The following is a 20,904-nucleotide window of genomic DNA, read 5'->3' as shown; positions in this document are numbered from 1 at the left end:
ACTTCCCCCAAGTGGCCACCATATGAAATCTAACGGTATAATTACTATTTAAGTCCCTCTCATGAGTTCTAATTATAGATTATAAGTAAATCACATTTTTATCACTTATGTGATTTAATTCCTGTACTCAATTTAAGCACTAATTTGGAAAAATTTTCTGACTGAAATTTGATTCACTTCTAATATAGCTCCAGGAATATTGTTATTAAATATTTACGGTTCCTGTTTACAAAAATGAGATTCCGGAACTACACTTTCCAACACCACTAACTTATTTAAGTTATTGTTCAAAACATATTATTTTAGTAAATAATTTGGGCCCATAATATTTTGGTTTTATAATATTTTAGTAAAAAAGGCTTATAAACTAATAAATATTTTGTTAATTAAAAAAACATATTAGATTATAGGCTAGTTTAGCAGTGCTTTTGAAAGGTACTGTGGAAAAGTGCTTTTGAAGAGTTTGGTTTAAGATTTGAGTGTTTAGTATTGCTGTCAAAAAGTACTTTTGAGAAATAAAAAATATTTTTTATTTTTAATTAATGATTTTAACACATTTGTAATTAAGCACCAAGAAAATAAAAGAAGGGAAAATACTATGTTATTGGAGATGTGAAAAAGTAATTAAGTACCAAAAGTGCTTTTGGGAGAGAAAAAGCTAAAAATTTTAGCTTCTCTTTTTCAGAAGTGCTTTTCAAAAGTGCTTTTGAAAACCCAAAATTTCAGCTAAAAGTAGCTTGTTTAGCATAGCTTTTCTTCCAAAAATGTTTTTAGAGCCAAAAGTACTTTTTTTAAGCACTACTAAACAAGCCCTATGTCAGATTCAAGTGTGGTGACAGGAGAGCTAGTAGGGGCTCCTACTCCCTCTAAAATTGGAAATTTATTTTTAGTCTCACTGAAAATTATATAATATACAATAAAATTAAATTCTAGTACCTAAAAATGATAAAATTTTGATTAAGTCCTAGAAAATGTAAAGTTATAAGTTAATATAATGGTAAATTTAGTTTTTGATTCTGACAAAAAATTATAACTCAATTCTAGCTCTTAGAAAAATTTCTGACTTCACTCTTGTCACATTCATGATATTAATGAATTTTTTATGTAAAATATATATTTATTAAAAAGTATTTAAAAATTGAATGTAACTTTTGTTAAAATGATAAAGTTAAATATTTAAAAACTATAGTGCCTTATACTCAAGTCTCATTATATTTGAATTTTTAGTAATTTTATATGAAAATATAAATAGACAAAAAATCATCATCATAATAAAATTTACTTTGTAAAAAAAGATCTTTTAATAATTTTCCAACTAAATTGATGTTTGATTAACTCGTGACATTAACTCAGTCAAGAGTTTTAAATATTATAGGATAAATAAGTTAAACATTTTTACAAGTTAATTCAATCTTGGCGTATAAATTTATAGTATTACATATAAATTTATAAATATATAAAAATAAAACAACAATTAGATTTCCTAAAATCATTTTGTTGGTTTCAACCTGATTAATTTGTCCCGAAACTTAAAAGTAGAGGTGTTCATGGATTGGGCCAAGTTCTAGGTTGAGTTTAAGCATATTAACACACTTTTACTCAAGTTAGGTTTGGCTTGAAATACGAGCCTAAAATTTGGCCCAAGTTTGCATATATTTGTAAATGACTAATCCAAGGCTATTTATATTTGCCCATATTATTTTTAATTTTTTGAAAAATATTTATATTATTTTTAATTTAATATTTGATAATGGTATATATTTTTTAAATTTTTTAAATTTTATATATAAGTATCTTAACATTTTTTCAATGTTTACATTACAATATTTTATCTTATTATAGATTTAATTTTTTATGTGATATAAATTACATAATATTACTTAAAAAAAGGGGTTAGGCCATGGCCGTGTCTTGAGTGTTTGAGCTTGACCTCAAATTATAGTTTAATATTTATCTTAATAGTATTTTATTAATTTAATATTAAAGTGATTATCTTAATATTAAATTAAATTTAATGTTTATCTTGAAACATTCTATTATTTTAATAAGATTCAATATTAAATTTAATCTAAGATAAATATTATATTAATTTAATATTAAAGTGATTAAGTTTAATCATAGTTAAAGAAAATGTTTCAAGAGAAAGTTGTAAAGAGAAAATTCTTTAAATAGATTATTCCAAAAAGTTTCTAGAGATATTTTTTTGATTCACAACTTGACCCAAAAGTTTAGAGAAATTATAAAATTACCTCACTGATAATTTTTGTAAAAAATTTTCTAATTTGAAGCGAGCCCACACTTGGCAGACGTGAGTTTGAGGATAGCAAAGAAGACTACTCGATCGAAGAGCTTCTCCTAGACGAATAAAAAATGTACAATTTTGATTAAGTGTTTATTACTTTAGTTATCACAACAAAGATCTTATTTTGGAATAAAATTTAAAACTCTGGTTTTTCCTTAAATTTATTTTCCGCTGCGTTTTCCAAACCCATTTTTCCAAAAATGTCAACGGTCCGGGCTATCGACTGGATGAACATATTATCCCATACTTGGAGGCATCCAGATTCGGATTAGCGACATTATTCCTTATTTTTGATTTGAGGGCCAACTTGATATTTGTTTTGGTCAAGCATTGGCGCCCAGAGACCCACATATTTCATTTTTTCGTGTAGGGAGTGCACCATCACTTTGGAAGATGTTACACTATAACTTGGGCTCCCAAGACGATAGTACAGTCACAGGTACAAGTATAGTGTCTGAATCGACGACGCTTTGTTATACTAGGACGCTAGCTGGTGATGGTGGAGATAAATTTACAAGTTTGAGATTTTCATGGTTGAAGGGAAATTTTAAAAATTTATCGAGTAGTGCCACTAAGCGGGAGATGATATGCGCTGCTCGAGCATATATAATGCATCTAATAAGGGGTGTACTCATGCTAGATGCAAATAACAATAAGGTCCACTTCATGTACTTGCCCCTATTATTTAATTTGACAGTTGCCCATTCGTATAGTTGGGGTTCAGAAGTAATAGCAACATTGTACCGTGAGCTTTGTCGGGCGAACTCCAACACTCCCCAATATACAATGTTAGTTTAGATACGACAGCTTTGTAATCAACCGACACATTCAAGCTATACCACTTAATGGAAAATACACAATCTTCCTTGGTTGCGAATTTTTGGCCCACGAACAACTCCTCACGTTCGATATCTACGACCAATTAGTGAGTAGGTACTATATTAGGGTACTCAAGAAACTCGAATGCATGCATTGTATCGGGATCTATGATAGACATGTGGGCTCAGGATCATTGAGTATGACAATGCCTCTACTCGGGTTCTTGACTAAAAACGTACAAACATTTCTATTGTCATTTGCGCCTTCATTGTTGATATCATTTGAGATCTCATCTAGATCGAGATCACTATAATATACAACTTCGTAAGTAGAAGGACCATTATTATCATATCCATATTCGTTATCAGCATTGGTCTCAATCAACATCGGATGTAGTTACAAATGGGGACATGGGTTAAGGTTTTCATATGCAGGTGAAACATTAAAATTGATATCAAACCCGCAAATAGACGATCGCCTATCAACAAACACTTTCGGAACCTCCATACACAAATTTTGAACTTCATATTCTTCACTTTATAGGGTGAAATCTTCAATTGGCTCCATATCTGTAACATCAAAACTTGGCCTAAATGTTATGGTTGAATCGTGAAGGGCACATGGGATACGTAACCTACGAATGTACCCTATTGTAGGTTGAAAACCTCAGATGCACCCTCTTTTAATTAAAACCACAGTTACCTTTTTTATTTTGGAAAAACGTTCATTTAATAGATCTACTTTCATTAAGTCAAGTTAATAACATTGGCATGGATTTAGGAAAACATGCATTACATTTGAAAAACCCTAATAGGCTTAGTTGTAGCGGGAAACAATTAAAAATTCGATTATTAATTAAGCCAAGTGACATGCTCAGTCCAGTTTCGAAATAATCTTATAAACCAATCTCAAGTATGAAACTATGCATGCATGAAAAATCCCCAAAAAAAATAAATTCAAACCACAGTTCAAATAATTTTACAGTCCAAAACTAAATAAATTTAGAGAACTTAAAATAAAATTTAATAAATGATAAAAATTAAGTCCAAAGTTCATTGAATATTTTCATGCCAAGTCTGATCCTAGTTTCGTTCATTACTTGAAAAGTTTGAGGTAATGGGGTAAGCTAACTAGCTCACTGTGAGTTTAAACAATAAGACATTTAGCATACATTTAAGCATTCACACAAGGCACCATATATCACAATCAAGTATCATTAACAACATTTTAATGAATCATGATCATGTCATAATGCAAACATGAATTTCTACCCCAACCATCTGCTACACACTATGAATTCCTCATAACTCGTCTGCCAAATGCCAACAAATGCTAAAGCTCAATGTGGTAAAATCACCAAATAAATAAAGTTGTAGAAAATCTACCATTTAACAATAAATGTGATAAATGCGGACTTAATATGTCACTGGTACTCCATAGAACTCCTCTGTCAACCACAACATCAATCTCACCCCAATGCACATGCAAGATGTCATACAATCTCATACATAGTCATGAATTCAATATTTTCACATTTCTTTGGCATGATCAACACACTCTCATATTATCAAATACTTTCAGTAAATATGATCATTTATCCAAGTTTCAATTCACCATTAAGATGGTGTTGTTCAACATATCATAATCTCATATAACTTACAATTCTTTTCCGAGTGCATGTATAACAATCTTTCAAATATTTCATAGAAAATCATTCATACATATATATCATGCGTAAGCCTCATTCTCATTTCGAATCATGTTATACATACAACCAACATACATCTTATCAACTAATCATCCACACCAATATCAATCACACAATCATTTAGTCATTCTCACATTTTTGCTAACATGCCAAACAGTTTGGGCTCAAAACGTACCTGGTTCGACCACTTACAATTTAATTACTTAGCCATTTAGCCAAGCCCGAACAGAAAGCTTAGTCATCTATTAAATCATTTAAAAAATATTAAAATATTCAAGTTAACGAGTTAGGGCCCACACCTTAATTTATGCTCTATTGCAGCATACTTGCAAATCTCGCGGTTTCTCTTTAAGTCTTTAAAATGAACCTAAATTAAAAATAATCATTAAAATAAATTAATACATAACTTAAATAGCCCCCAAATACCCTTTTATGAGTTCAATCCAACCATTACAATGATAACAATTTTTCAGATCCCAAACTAGTTAGGTTTCTTACACTAGTTTGATACGAACCGTATGCACAAACGTCTAACGACTTCACTGTTGATTTGGGGCGTTTAAGTCGACACCTAAAACATTTAAATACTAAAAAATCAGTACCTATTCCAATATTAATGTTAATTGATCGAATTAAAGATTTTAATCTTGGAATAGCTACTGATTTTTTAGTATTTAAATTTTTAGTATTTAAACACTGAATCGATTTAGCTGTTTGCCCGAATTTTCAGATCTGAGTCGCTGATTAATCAAGATAGATTTTTCCTAAATTACACATGATTAAAGGCTAATTAGGAAGGGTTAAATAACCCCAGATATTTCTGGAAAAATGGGAAAAAATTAAAGAAACAATAGCCCTCTTTTTAGCCTTTAGACTCGCAACCACCACTAACAATGGCTAATTTAAGGCTGATTTAAGACGATATTTAAAATCACTTGGAATGTTGGAAAAATACTCTTAAATCTTTAAAAATCACCCTAATTATAGATCTGGAAATTTGGGTACTCAACTTAGGGTGGAGATAATAGGATTAAAGACTGATCAAATTTTTTAAAAATATATTTATACTTAGGTTTAATTAGGCATGGGCGGCACACATTTAAAAAAGAAGAAGAGATTTTTGCAAAATTTAATCATTTTGCAAGGGAAGGGATTCAAACTTGGAACCTTAATCTAATTTCCATGCTTTTTCATTTCTCAATTAACCACTGGGCCATTTCCTTATTTTTGAAATAATTTTGTATTTTCATTAATCTAAAAATTGGTATTTTACAATATCAGCTAACTCAACAAACAGCTAAATCGATTCAGTGTGGCCACTCCCAGTCCGACAATAAAGTGTGACCATTGTCTCCACGTCTTCATCGTCTACAAGTTTTATGTCGGTGAATTTGATGGGATTTGACGAAACTGAAAATTTATAGAATAGTTTCAATATCCTCCAACCACAACGTCTAATTAAACTAATCCTTTCCTTCATATCTTCAACTAATACATTTCTATTAAATCTCATTGCTATTTGTTGGTGACATGCAAATATACAACCAACTGTTGTTGTTAAAATTAATCCATCAAAATAAACAAATATGAAGTATTGATTATCCACCTTCAATACTAAATCTGTAAAAAAAATTACAATTTTTAATATATATTTGAAAAACAAGATTTAACTGTAAAAAATACAAGAAAATAAAATTAATATTGTACTAACCTTACGAATTCTTCTTTGTTTTCTCCTCGCCTACAATTTTTTTTCTCTTTTCTTCTAATCAGATAACTGCTAAACTGTTCAAGAAGACATCCTTTAAAAAGGGCCCAGTGTCGCCTGACAGTGGTCCTCCACACTGATGCTGTAACAACCCGTTTTTAGTGAAATCAGAATAGTGGTTTCGGGACCACAAATTCGAGGTTGGAAGAAAATTTATTTTAATATTATTTTATAGTCTACAGTATGATATAAATATTGTATGAAAATTTCGTTAAGAAATTTTATTGATTACATGTTTAATTTGATGAAAAGAACCAAATTGCATAAAGTGAAAAAGTTGAATTCTAGTAGCTAAAGGTACCAAATAGCTATGGAATTCAAAATTTAAGGTCCTTATATGTCAAATAGGCCATTTAGAGGAGTTAGTAGATAAGGATGATTATTCATCATTGGAAAATTTAATAAATTAAAGGGTTAAATTGGAAAGATGATAAAATAAAAGATGATAAATGAATTAAATAATAAAATATCATCACTTTCATAATATTTCCTAAAAATAAAACATGGAAACCTTAGCTATAGGAGCTTGAAGTTAGCAAGTTTATTTTGCTTAATTAGGTGAGTATTCTTGTCTCGTTTTTAATGATTTTTATGTTTCTGAAATTGTAATATCTTAATCTAGCTATCTCGGGGATTAATTTGCAAAAGTATCAAAGTACTAGGGTTTTTCCATGGATGAATATAGTTTAATTATGAAGTTTTATGGTAGAAAATGAAAGGTTGTTGATAGATAAACAACTTTTGTAAAGAGATTTTTGATGAAATTATGATTTAGGGACTAAATTGAAAAGATGGAAAATTCATGGAAAAATTTTTAATTTTATAAAATACATGGGCTGCTATTGTTATACATGAAAATCGATTAGGCTTGGAATAAGGATTAAATTGCATGAATTTTATTTTCCGAGTCTAGGGATAAAATCATAATTAATTAAAAGTATAGAGGCAAAATAGTAATTTTGCCAAAGATGTGTAGTGGATTGAATTGAATGTGAATTATATTAAATTAAGTTAAAATTTATTTGTATAGATCTAGATAGACCTAGTACGGAATTGGATTGAGGAAAAGAAAAAGTATTGGATTAGTAGATTACAAATCAATGAACACTTGTCAAGGTAAATTCGTGTAACTAAATTGTATGTTTATATGTTTAAATTGAATATTATGTTTGTGAAATGTATGATTGCTATGTATAAGTATTGATCACATATCCAAAGATATCTGATAAGTACTAAGTCCCGTTTGAACCTAAGAAATTCGATGGATACAAATGGTATTGTCATTAAGGGTTCTCGATTGGTTGTGGTCCTGCATGTGTTGCAGACACACCACAGATCTTATGAGCGTCCCGATATTTGGCTCTCACGAGCTTCCTATTATTTGGCCCTTACGAGCTTCCTGATAATTGGCTCTCATGAGCTTCTCGATTAATGGCTCTCCGAAGCTTCTCGATATTGGTTCGCATAAGCTTCTAAAATTTAGCTCTCTTGAGCTTCCTTATTACATACTCGCAAGAGTGTCTCGATAACTGGCTCGCAAGAGCTTCCTGTTATACAGCTCACATGAGCTTCCTGTTACATGGCTCGAAAGAGTTTCCTAATTACATGCTCGTATGAGCATACCTGTATATAAATTGACAGATTTCAGGTTTGTACACTTCGTGTGTATTATCCGTGTACCAAACAATATTTTAAATGGTTCAACAGGCAATGTTTTGTTATAAGAAAATGTGAATTCGATACAAACTGTTATCAGTATATACATGAAATTACATAGAAATAATATTACATGATATGTTGAAATATGATATGGATGATACATGTATGGAACTTGCTTGGTGAATATGTTCAACCATGTTTATGGGTTATTATATGTGTGTACATGGCTAACATGAAGAGAATATGTGTTAGGCTTTTGGCCAAGTGAATTGGATATTTCTTGTACAGTTACCTTAAATGTTATTAAATGGTAAGTTAATTTCCATGTTATACCAACTTACTAAGCATTAAATGCTTGTTCTGTTTTATTTCCCCTATTTTATAGTAACTCGGAAGCTCGTTAAGGTTGGAAGCTGGTCGGAGCCACATCACACTATCCATTGTCCCATTTCAGTATATATATAGTAAATTATTTTGGTTATAATGGCATGTATAGGCTAAATTGGCCAATGTTGGCATATAAATATTTTCTTAAGATTAGCCATTTGTTTGGATTTTATATAAATGTGAGCGACACATTGTCGTATGATGGGAAAGAGTGTGGTCGTGTAGGTCACACAGCCTAGGCCGATTTGGGCATGTAGGCCAACATGGGCATCCCACACGGGTAGGGAAAACTTGGGCATGTGAGCCCACACTGGCATGCCGGCTAAAATTTTAAAATTTTCCCTAGGGTAGCACACGTCGTTCCGGTCGACTATGGGCTTTTCGTAAGGTCGCTGAGGGCAAACCAAACTCTAATACATGAGATCTGTTATTCTGATATACTATTTTGAGTATTAAGAGAACTGGTATGTATGATTTGACTATTTTGTATAAATATGTTTGTATTTGTATCTGTTATTTGTATTTGTATATAGGGTGGGATTTGTATATGTGAAGGAAGTATTTTGTAAGGCGACATTTCACCGATTTACTGGTAATTTGGCTGTAAACTATTTGGATAAATGTCGTATAGACACTAGGAGGTGTGTAAGGATGGGCGAGTGTTTTATACCCCACGTGGTGTGTTGGGATGGTCGGAGTTGGTGTGTATAGGATGGGGGTAGGTATTTGCATATCTATATGACTGTTATTAACTAATTCTGCTAAAGACTTATTCCTTATCTGATCTGCTACATGAAAAATCTAGGTTTATGTGTATGAATGTCTCTGTTAAGTTACACTTTAAGTTTTTAAAAACTCATGTCTATTTGCCTGATTTGTTCAAGTAATCCTCAAGCATAGGCGGGTCGGTGCGACAGAGGCTCAGTGGTGACCACTAGTTCATGAGCTATTTTTAATTAAAGATTTTATTTAAATTTTTGGTTTTTATTGAAAGTTTTGTAATGTTAGGACTATCCGGACTTTGATTTTGCGGAAATAATAGTTTTATGCAAATAAATATTTTGGAAAATACGAATTTGGTTTTCAAAATATAACGACTTTAAAGATTTTTCCTGGAACCTATGTTTTTCTGAAAGAACAAACTATCGACGGTTTCAGTAAGAAATATGACAATAAACTATACGAGGTTTTAATGTGATAAGGTTAGATACGAAAACCCTTATTCGTAACATTCTCAGATTCGACCATAACATTTAGGCTGGATTTAAGGTGTTACATTTAGTGGTATCAGAGTTAGGTTATAAAACTTGGGCTGTGAAATTTTAGGTTCAAAATTTTATTTGTAGAAGGACTGGTTTTTAAACAAAATTTGTTTCTTTTTGAGTAAGTATGTGGTACACCGAGTCTTCGGCGCTGATCCTGTAAGTACTTCTAAACTTAGAAATACTGTAATTAGAATTGTCTGAAATTATACCAAGTTAGCTAGAGACTAAAACTTTTGGAAAACTTTTGAAACTTCTAATAAGTACTTGAAGCATAATATACTTGCTAATAAATATTGAAACTGATGTATAAAATTTCGTAATGTAGTTAAAACTTTGAAAATGAGGAGCACTCGTGGAATGCATTGTCTTGGTACTCGTGGGCACGACGGGCGCCGTAGAGGGACTCGAGCTGAGTCTTTCTAATACGAGCTCACCCAAGAAGCTAGATGCCGAGTCCATGGAGTTGCCTTTGGGGCCAATCACTCGAGCACGTGCCAAGAAGTTCTAAGATGTCGTAGCAAGCTATATTGTTCGAGTGTGGAGTGATGGGTTGGCTGCACATAAAACGTCCAGCTCAGCTAGCTTGATTCGCACCTTTCTACAAGCTGATTTTAGCTCGTGTTAGCTCAATTCAGCTCAATTCGGCACTTAACTAGTTCAATGAGCTTATTATATTCATTTTGAATAAATTAAATTAGTTGTGTTAGTTTAGAATCAGCTCAAATCATTTAATTAAATAAATGTGTTTTAATCTAGACATTTTAATTCAGCTTATTAAATGTGTCTTATATTAGTACATGTCTTTAATATGTCCCTATTAAGTCATAAATTAAATATGTTTAGTTTAATTACAAAGTTTTAATGTGTCTAGATTAAGACAAATTTATTAGTGGCTGCTAATTAATTTATCTTAGCCGAATTAATGTGCAGAATTTTAATGTGTTTCAGCTGCTGTTTTCATGAGCCTTAAATATGTCTTAACTGAATTTATTTGATATTTTTTTCAGATGAATCAGCTAGCTTAAATACAAAGGAAGTCAATTAAGGAGGAGCATGTATTTGGGCACATGCATAGACGACATTTAAAGTGCAGCTGCCTTGTGCTTTCAGCTGAATTTTCGTGCAGCTCAATGGACTTCCAGCTACTGTTTTGAGCTTCTCCAATGGTCAATTTCGTGGAGAGCAATGGCCAAAGATTGCCTCATAAATTCCAGCAGCTATTTCAGTTGGAGGCTACTCATATTCAGCCAAAGAAGCATGTGTTTTCAAGCTGGCCATTTCCCTTCTCCAAAGCAGCAATTAAGCTCTTTAAAAGCATTAGTTGAATGTGAATTTTCACCATTAAAAGGGCCAGCCGAACCATCTCTTCTAGAATGCTAATATTCAGATTTTTATTTCATGAATGTATCTAGGAGATTTCTAGGAAGTTTCCTAAAGAAACTTAAGGCATAAGAATCTGATTAGATAGGCTATTCGACTACCTTTGTTCAGCCTATAAATAAACCATGTAATTCACATTTGAAGGTTAATGAACAATTTTAGAATTTTTTCAATTTGTGAGTTTTGTTTTCAACTCTCATTTTTCTCCAAAGACTTTTGAGACTTATCAAACATCTTTGTGGCGTCAAACCTGTCTTTGTTTCTATCCGAACTTATCACTTTAAACCCAAAAGTGTGGCATTCGAATCCATGCTGAGGTTTCTATCATCTTTGATAGTGGGTCGAAGTTCCTATTCATTTATCATATCCTTCCATTAACACTTTACCAACCTAAGCATTCTCATAAGTTACGGGTTAACACACTTCTATTGTGTTAGTTCAGCTTTTGAATCCTTAGCCCAAGTTGCATCCATTGTTTTCTAATTCGTTTCTTAAACTATCAAACCCCTTTTGAGCATAAATATTCCTTTTCTTTTAAACTATCTTGAAAAGCCTTCAATTTACTCCTTATTTACGATCGGGCAAATTCTACGACTCAATTCATTAAACGAGGCGAGTGCGTATCACTTTCTCACTTGGAAGTACGCCAAATTTAGATAAGAACTAGACTCTGACTACACCTATTGCTGAGGCTAGGTCTTAAAGCTGCTTGGCTGGGGATGACATATTGTCCCAAGCCATGCTGAGAGTTGTTAAGAAGGTCGCTAGAACCTATTGTGGATATAGGGGCCATAGGTCAGTAACCGAATGACTCCGGTCCAATGGTGCTGAGCTTTTTAAGGGTGTCACCAGAGTCGCCCCTACAGTTGTTAAATACTGATTGGAGGCCACTAAGAGAATAATGAATAATATTGACTGCACTCTTGAGCATAACCTGAAGAGTGCGATTTCTTTGCTTCGCGATGAAGTATTCCAGAGGTGGTTATCGGTTGAGGAGGGTTCTCAACCGGATCATCTTAATTGGGATTATTTCAAGGCCATCTTCTAGGGAAAGTAAGTGGGTGCAAGCTATGTGGGTTCATGAATCTTACGCAAGAAGATAGGACTGTGGCCGAGTATAAGACTGAGCTGCTACGCTCGAGGGATGGTAGCATCTGAGTATGAAAAGTGTATTCGTTTTAAGAATGGTTTGAGGGACACTTTCAGGGTTTTAATAGCTTTCTAGAGGGAACGAGAGTTCGCCATTCTAGTGGACAAGGCAAAGATCGCCAAAAAGGTTAAGCGCCTAAAGGGCCAGAACAGGAACCAATGGAGGGGAAAGAATAAGAGGGATTTGGAGCCCTCTAATTCTGATCAGAGGCCTAAGAAACGGGTTAAACTTATGGGCCTTCTAGAGTAGGAGTTCCAGTTACTCCTACTAGGGTTCAGCCATATAATGACTGTGGTAGGCACCATCCGGAAGAGTATTGGAGGAAATTGGGGGCATGTTTGCGTTATAGGTCGATGAATCATCGTATTATAGAGTGCCCACAATGTTTAGATCAGATAAAAGCTTCAATTTCGGGTTTTGTTCAGCTTTAGAGGGTAGTATAGCAGCCGCCTAAGGGCTATGGTCCGGCCAGGGGTGGTAATGACTTGGGCAGAGGACAAAGAGCACCGAGTAGAAATGCTAATCAAATTAAGGTAAGACATCTGACATTGGTGTATGCTGCTTGACATCGTGAGGACAGAAACGCCCCTGGTGTGATTACAGGTACGTTTCTTATTTATGATGTCTCTTATATTGTATTGATAGTGTCGAAACCATGTTTTGAAAAACAAAAAAAAATTAGCTGTCGACTTAAAAAAATGAAACGAAAATTGGAGTCGCCACCGACCCCTTATTAAGGTGTGGTCGGCTCACATTGAAAATGATTTTGGTCTACGAAATTTGAGAAAACAGGTTCGGGTATCGGTTACGCACAAGGAAGGGTTAGCACCCTCGTAACGCCTAAAATTGGTACCGAATTGATTAATTAAGGTCTTAATTTCGAATATCGAAAATTCGTGAAGAATTTTAAAAAATGTGGTCCTCCCTTTCATTAATATTAATTTTATAAAAGATGCTTGGATAAATCGATGCGGATGCTAAAGACCCCCTTATCTTAGAGTAATAAAATGTCACACCCAATACATTAGGGCACGACATTTTTAGTCCTTGAGAATAAGCTTGTCTTTGATTTCCAAAACTTGTGGTGAAGTTTAAAAAGGATATTCAATTGCTTTAAGTCAGATGAGAAATCAAAACCCAATACATTAGGGCACAATTTATCAAAATTCCTAGCATTTAATATAGCCCTTATTATTATTTTAAAAATTCTCATCTCGAGGAATCAACATATCATGTCCAATACATTAGGACACAACGTATCAGATTCCCTAGAATGAGCTTTTATTTATGTGTTTTGATTAAAGAAAATTTTTGATTATTTAGATTCAACGAGGAAAATTGGAACCCAATACGTTAGGGCTCAATTCTCTCGAAGATTCCAAATTTCGAGTATTGCGTTATTTTTGAAAACTTTTGTATGAAATAACTTTGACATTTGTAATCTTTTGAATGAATAAAAAACGATTGAATAATAATGTACAACACAAAGGATGATTTGTAAATAACATACACTAATGAAATACAAATAATCAATAGGTAAATACAAGCAAGCATAGTAACAATACTCTCAATCATACATTATGTCAATGCTAATAATATCGACATTCAAAGAATAAACGAATTATCAATACAAAAAAATGAGTTATATGTGTAAAATTTTAAAATAAACAATATACATATATGAGTTTAATAAGTCAAAAATGAAGATAAAAAAATAAATACTATAAAAATAATATCAAAATGAAGTTTAAAGTGAATATTGTATATGAAGAAAACCAAAATACATGAAATAATATATACATATTAATTTAAATAATATTACACATGGATTGGAAAATTTCTTATGATAATATATGTATAATAGTATGTATAAAAGATTGATATAAATCGAGTATATAATGAAAGAAAATTTTAAATGAAACAAGTTATATATGTAATAAGTAAAAAAATGTAAACATGAAATCGATGATACATTAGGTGTATACGTATAATAATAAAAAACTTAATACAAATTATATATAAAAAATGTTATTGACTTTTAAAGCACAAAAGTATATATATACATAAATATTTAAAAAACTATCATAAAAATAAAATTATTAAAAATATATAGATAATATTAGATTAACATAAAATATATACTAATATATTAGATAAGAAAAAGAAGCAAAATCAGTATTTAATAAAGTAATTTACGTATATAAAAAAGTAAATATACGAACTAATGTAATAGTAATACCAATAATAACAAAAGTAATAATAATGAACTAAACAATTTTAGCAATAATAACAAAACAGAGGATAAAATTGGCATTAAAGCAGTAATTCAGGAGAGAAATCTAAAATAAATAAAAGGAAAAGTCCAAATTACAAAGCGCGAATGACATGGGGGACTGAAAGGGGAATATTCCCCACCCTCCAAAACGCAGCGTTTCATGCAAACTCAATTAAAACAAAATAATAAAATGCGGGGCAAAATTTAAAGAAAATAAAAAGATCTACTTAAACACGCTATAATAATCAAGGGACCACTTGCGCAAATCACCCAAAAAGGGTCAAAACACGCGGATCCTTCCCCGGGTTGGCTCACCATACGGGTCGTAGGCCTCTAAACGGCGCCGTTTTGAAACCAATGCCTCGGCATAAAACGACTTCGTTTCCGGTACTGCCTATAAACTAAAAAAACCCTAAGTATCAGCAGCCCCTTTTTATCTTGAAGGAGAGCCTAAAGCAGAGGAGCACCCCCATGGGCCGCTTCAACGTCGGAGTCCCTAACCATCTGGTTCTGATCGGAATTAATGGGGGGTTCGACGGCGGGCTTAACCAAGTACGGGCTCTTCCCTTTTTTTTTGTTACTCAGTTTATGAAAAACAAATCCAAAGAAAAAAGAAAAATAATAAAGAATAGGAAAAAAGGAAGATCAGAATCGGAAATCACCTCTAAAGTATGCTATATTTGCTGTTTTTGAAAGTCTTTTCTATATCCTTGTATTGATGTTGTGTCCAGTTACAAATTCTGGAAAATGGCTTTATAGCCGAAGATAAAATGAAATAAAAAATACAACCAAAATATCTTTCGCTCTTTTCTATTTGCTGTTGTTTTCTGTTCGTTTTTTGCTTGTTTGCTTGTGTATAGGTACGGCCGTACGGAGCAGGAGGCATGAAGGCGTGCGTGGCAGCAGCGCTGGAGGCCCATTGTTGCTGCTAGGGTTTCTGTCGTGTTGGGCTGCGTTGGGCCGTGATAGTGTCTAGGTTAGATGTAGTTGGGCTAGGTTGGGCTTGGGGTAGTGTCTGGGCTATTTTATTTGTAAAATTGGGCCGGGCAAATTAGGTATTACAGATAGATAAGGATCAACATATTCCTACATAGCTAACTCTATCTCTGATAACTTGGGAATTACTATTGAGAGTCTTCGGGTAAGATTTCTGTATTGAGTCTGTTAGGTCAATCGGTTCGAGTAAATAGACTGTATAGGAATGTATAGCTAGAAGTACAAGGGGTTGTGTTTCCAGCAAATCTGATCAAGCTACCATTTGGAGAGCTCGATTTGATTCTAGGTATGGACTGGCTGGTAGAGCATTGAGTCAGTTTGGATTGCGTGACTAAAAGGTTAGTTTTGAGAACTAGGGATGATGTAGAGGTTGTTGTGATTAGCGAGCGTCGAAATTACTTATCTAACGTAATCTCTGCTCTAGTAGCTGAAAAACTGGTTAAGAAAGGGTGTGAAGCATATCTGGCTTACGTAAGTATTTCAGCTTCTGGGGACTCTTCTGTTGAGAACATCAGAATAGTGAAGAAATTTTTGGATATTTTTCCCGAGGAGTTACTGATTTTACCTCTGAATTGGGAAGTTGAGTTCGACATTGAGCTTCTATCGGTTACAGATCCGGTGTCCATCACTCATTATTGAATGGCACTGAAGGAGATTGCTTAAGGCACAGCTTCAAAAGCTTCTGGATCGTGGGTTCATTCATCCTTGTATATCTCTGTGTGCGGCGCCGATTTTGTTTGTAAAGAAAAAAGAAGACACCATGAGGATGTGCATTGATTACTGACAGTTGAATAAGTTAACTATGAAGAATAAGTACCAACTTTCGAGGATCAGTTTGATCAGTTTCGTGGGGTTTCAGTATTCTTGAAGATAAATCTCCGTTTCAGGTATCATCAGCTTAGGTTTAAGGAAGCTGATATTTTTAAGACGGCTTTTAGGACTCATTATGGGCACTATGAGTTCCTAGTCGTTGCCTTTGGTTTGACGAATGCTCTAATTGCATTCATGGATTTGATAAGCTGGGTTTTTCAGCTGTATTTAGATTAATTTATCGTAAACTTCATCGATGATATTCTGGTGTAATCTAAAACCGAGCATAAGCATGATGAGCATCTTAGAGTAGTTCTCTAGATACTCCGAGAGAAACAGCTCTATGCTAAGTTGAGCAAGTGTGAATTTTTGTTAAGAGAAGTAACGTTTCTGGGGCACGTGGTTTCTACTGAAAGGATTCGAGTTGATCCTAGAAAGATTGATGTTGTACTTGATTGGAAACATCCTAAGAATGTTTTTGAGATCAGCAGTTTTTTGGGTCTTAGGAGTTATTATCAGAGGTTTATTGAGGGGTTCTCGTTGATTACAGCTCTTCTGACTAAAATTCTATGCAAGAATGTTCCTTTTGTCTAGACTAATGTGCAACAATAGAGCTTTAAGAAGCTGAAGTCTATTCTAACTCAAGCTTCTATTCTGATACAACCTGAAACTGATAAGGAGTTTTTGGTTTATAGTGATGCGTCGCATGTTGGGTTGGGATGTGTTCTGATGCAAGATGGTAAGGTTGTGGCTTATGCGTCTCGATAGCTTAAGTCACACAGGGAAATTATTCGATGGATGATCTTAAGTTGGCTGTCGTGGTTTTTGCCCTGAAAATTTGGAGGCACTATCTGTATGGTGAGAGGTTATCATCTACACCGATCACAAGAGCCTGAAGTACCTCATTACTTAAAAAGAGTTGAACCTTAGGCAGCGTAGATGGATTGACTACTCAAGGATTACGACTGCATGATAGAATATCATCCAGTAAGGCCAATGTGGTGGCCGATGCTCTTAGTCATAGAGTAATGTCTGATTTATGGGCGATGTTTGCTCGTCTTAGTTTGTTTGATGATGGGAGTTTGCTAGCTGAGTTGCAAGTTAAGCCGACATGGATTGATTAGATTCGGGATAAGCAATTGAGGGATGATTATTTGATTCTGTGTTTTCGTCAAGTAGAAAGTGATAGTGCGTCTAACTTTGGGCTGAATAGTGATGGGGTTCTTTGTTTTCGAGGACGGGTTTATGTATCGAACGACTCCAATTTGAGACAGTCTCTTATGAGGGAAGCGTATAATAGCCCTTATGCTATGCATCCCGGTGGAAATAAGATGAATTGGGATCTTTGTGAACTGTATTAGTGGCCGGGTTTGAAACGAGAGGTAACATATTTTGTTTCTCGTTGTCTGACGTACCAACAAGTTAAGGCTGAGCACCAGTTGCTTTCGGGTTTGCTTCAACCCGTTAAGATTCCCTTATGGAAATTGAAACGTGTGACTATGGACTTTAACACCTACTAAGAATGATTCAGTTTGGGTCATCATGGATCGATTGACCAAGTCTGCCCATTTCATTTCGGTTCGAACGGATTATTCACTACATAAGTTGGCTCAGCTCTACATTTCTGAGATTGTGAGACTTTTTGGGGTTCCAATTTCAATAATTTCTGATAGGGATCCTCATTTCACTTCTCGATTTGGGAAAAAACTTCATGAGGCTTTGGATTCGAGATTGGACTTCAATACTGCGTTCCATCCTTAGACCGATGGTCAATCTGAGAGGTGATTCAGAAACTGAAGGATATGCTTCGGAGTTGTGTAATTGATTTTTGAGGGAGTTGAGAGGATTTTTTTGCCTTTAGTTGAGCGCGTCTACAACCATAGTTTTCAGTCTAGCATTCAAAAAGCACCTTACAAGGCTCTGTATGATCGTAAGTGTCGTACTCCGCTATGTTAGACTGAGTTGGGTGAACGACGAGTTTTGGGTCCTGAGTTGGTTTCCAAGATTGAAGACAAATTTAGACTGATTTTGGATCGTCTTAAGGCGGCTTCTGATAGACAGAGGTCCTATGCAGATCTAAAAATGAGGGAAATTGAGTACTCTGTAGGGGATTATGTATTCCTTAAGATGTCTCAGTGGAAGAAAGTTCTACGGTTCGGACGTAAGGGTAAGTTGAGCCCTAATTTTATTGGGTCATATCAGATTCTAAAGCGTGTGAGATCAGTCGCTTATCAGTTAGAGCTACCTCCGGAGTTAGATCGTATCCATGATGTGTTTCACGTCTCTATGTTGAGGCGATATCGGTCTAACCCATCTTACGTATTTTATGTTGAGAAGATTGAGGTTAGAACAGATTTGACATTTGAGGAGGAGTCGGTTCAGCTTTTGGATCGAAATGTAAAGATTTTGAGGAAGAAGTCTATTCAATTAGTTAATGTTCTGTGGAAAAATCATGGCACTGAGGAAGGCATGTCGGAACCTGAGACTCGATGCGTCAGCAATATCCTCATCTATTCGGATCAGGTAAATTTTGAGGCCGAAATTTCTTTTAAGGGGGTAGAGTTGTAACGCCCTGACTAATTTAACTTTGTTTCTGTTAATTCTATCATAACTGAGTATTTGCTTCAGTGGCTAAGTGTTTTGATTGTGTTTTTAAGGTACTGAGTTCAAGTCCCACTCTTTGGAAAATTTTATTATTTTTTATCCTATCCTTATCCTTGGCGGTTTGGCTTATATTCTATTGCTAGTCAAATCATAACAAAATGAGCTTGCTATTTCGAATGGTAAGGTGTCTTGCTTAAAGTCTCGTGTTTGAAACCACGTGTGAGCGTGGATGATATTTTTTGCTTCAGTTGTATGGTAGAAGTTCGGTGTAGTTGAAATTCTAAGGTAGTTGGATGTGGTTAGTGGGTAAGATTTTGTGAGATAATGTTGGTTAATGAGGAGTTGGGGAATTTAGTGGTTTTTTTAAAATTTATTTTTATTTTTATTTTCCCTAAAATCCCTCTCCACATTTTGACCTTTTTTTTCTTTTTCTTTCTTCTTTCCCAAAGTTTGTTTTTTTCTGAAGTATTTCTCTCCCTTTCCTTTCCTTGCAAAATTTTTTTATGTTGCTTCCCTATTCAATTTTGACCGCCATTTGTGTTGTCGCCGTTGTGGTTTTTGGGGATTCTTCAATTCGTTCTGAATAGGTAAGCTATTGAGTAGTTCTTTTCAGTATTAAGTTGTAGGGAATTTTAGTTATGTTTAACAGAATCCGTTGATTGTGTTTGTTACTTCTTGTTTAGGGGAAAGACAAAAAGTGGCTGGTGCTTCTCCATCGATTTGAGTGTTGTGTGTTCGGCTCGTTGGTGGCAAGTGTGTTACGCGTATTTCACTTTTGAGAGGTTTTAATCGGAATCAAATTATTGGTTGAGTTCATAAATTTATTGCTAAGTAGTGTTTGGGTTACTATTTTTAGGTTTCAGTGGTCTCGGGATCGCTTTTACATAAAAAACAAACCAAGTATGTAACAAAAATGTAAGAAAACGAGGTGCGGCAAAAGCTAAAAAAGTGGCCTGTCGATGCCACACGGGGGTATGGCCAGCCTTGTGCAACACACGACCGTGTGACGGAAAAGTATGTGGCCATGTGGGTCACACAGCCTAGGCCGATTTGGGCATGTGGGTCACACGAGCAGGGCCAATATGGGCATGTGGGCCCACACGGGTAAGCCATACGGGTGCATGGGCCAAAATTCTGAAATTTTCCCTAAGGTCGCACATTTCGTTCCAATTGACTGTGGGCTTTTCATAGGGTCGGTAAGGGCAAACCAAACCCTAATACATGAGATCTGCTATTATGAGAGACTGTTTTGAGTATTAAGAAAACCGATATGTATGATTGGACTGTTTTATATAAATATGTATGATATCTGTATATAAGCATGCGGGACATGTTAATTCTGTTATACATGTTTATCTGTTATCTGTATCTGTATATGGGGTGGGATTTGTATATGTGGAGGAAGTATTCTATGAGGCAACATTTCGCCGATATATTGGCAGCTTGCTATAAACTATTCTGTGGCAGCTTGGCTACAAACTATTCTGATAAGTTTCGTATAGACACTATGAGGTGTGTAGGGATGGGTGGGTGTTTTATACCCCACGTGGTGTGTTAGGATGGGGGTAGGAATTTGCATATCTGTATGACTCTGTTATTATCTGATTTTGCTAAGGACTTATGTCCGTATCTGATCTGTTACATGAGAAATCTGAGTTTATGTGTATCAATGTCTCTGTTAAGTTACACACTGAGTTTTTGAAAACTTATGTTTGTTTGTCTGATCTGTTCAGGTAATTCTTAGGCATAGGCGGGTCGGTGCAACGGAGGCTCAGTGGTCA

General features: G+C 34.3%; 1 protein-coding gene across 1 annotated transcript; it reads left to right on the top strand.

The window, feature by feature from the left end:
- The first annotated feature begins 18,601 nt into the window (after window positions 1-18,601).
- Window positions 18,602-19,847, top strand: LOC107919431 (uncharacterized). The gene is made up of 2 exons (XM_016848894.1): window positions 18,602-18,986; window positions 19,807-19,847. The coding sequence occupies exons 1-2, from the start codon at window positions 18,602-18,604 to the stop codon at window positions 19,845-19,847; spliced, it is 426 nt and encodes a 141-aa protein (XP_016704383.1).
- The last annotated feature ends 1,057 nt before the right edge of the window (window positions 19,848-20,904 follow it).

Source organism: Gossypium hirsutum, chromosome D13, assembly GCF_007990345.1.
Source record: "Gossypium hirsutum isolate 1008001.06 chromosome D13, Gossypium_hirsutum_v2.1, whole genome shotgun sequence".
Taxonomy (NCBI): Eukaryota; Viridiplantae; Streptophyta; class Magnoliopsida; order Malvales; family Malvaceae; genus Gossypium; species Gossypium hirsutum.
Note: the sequence above shows the minus strand (reverse complement) of the source record. Positions and strands in the feature narration are given on the sequence as shown.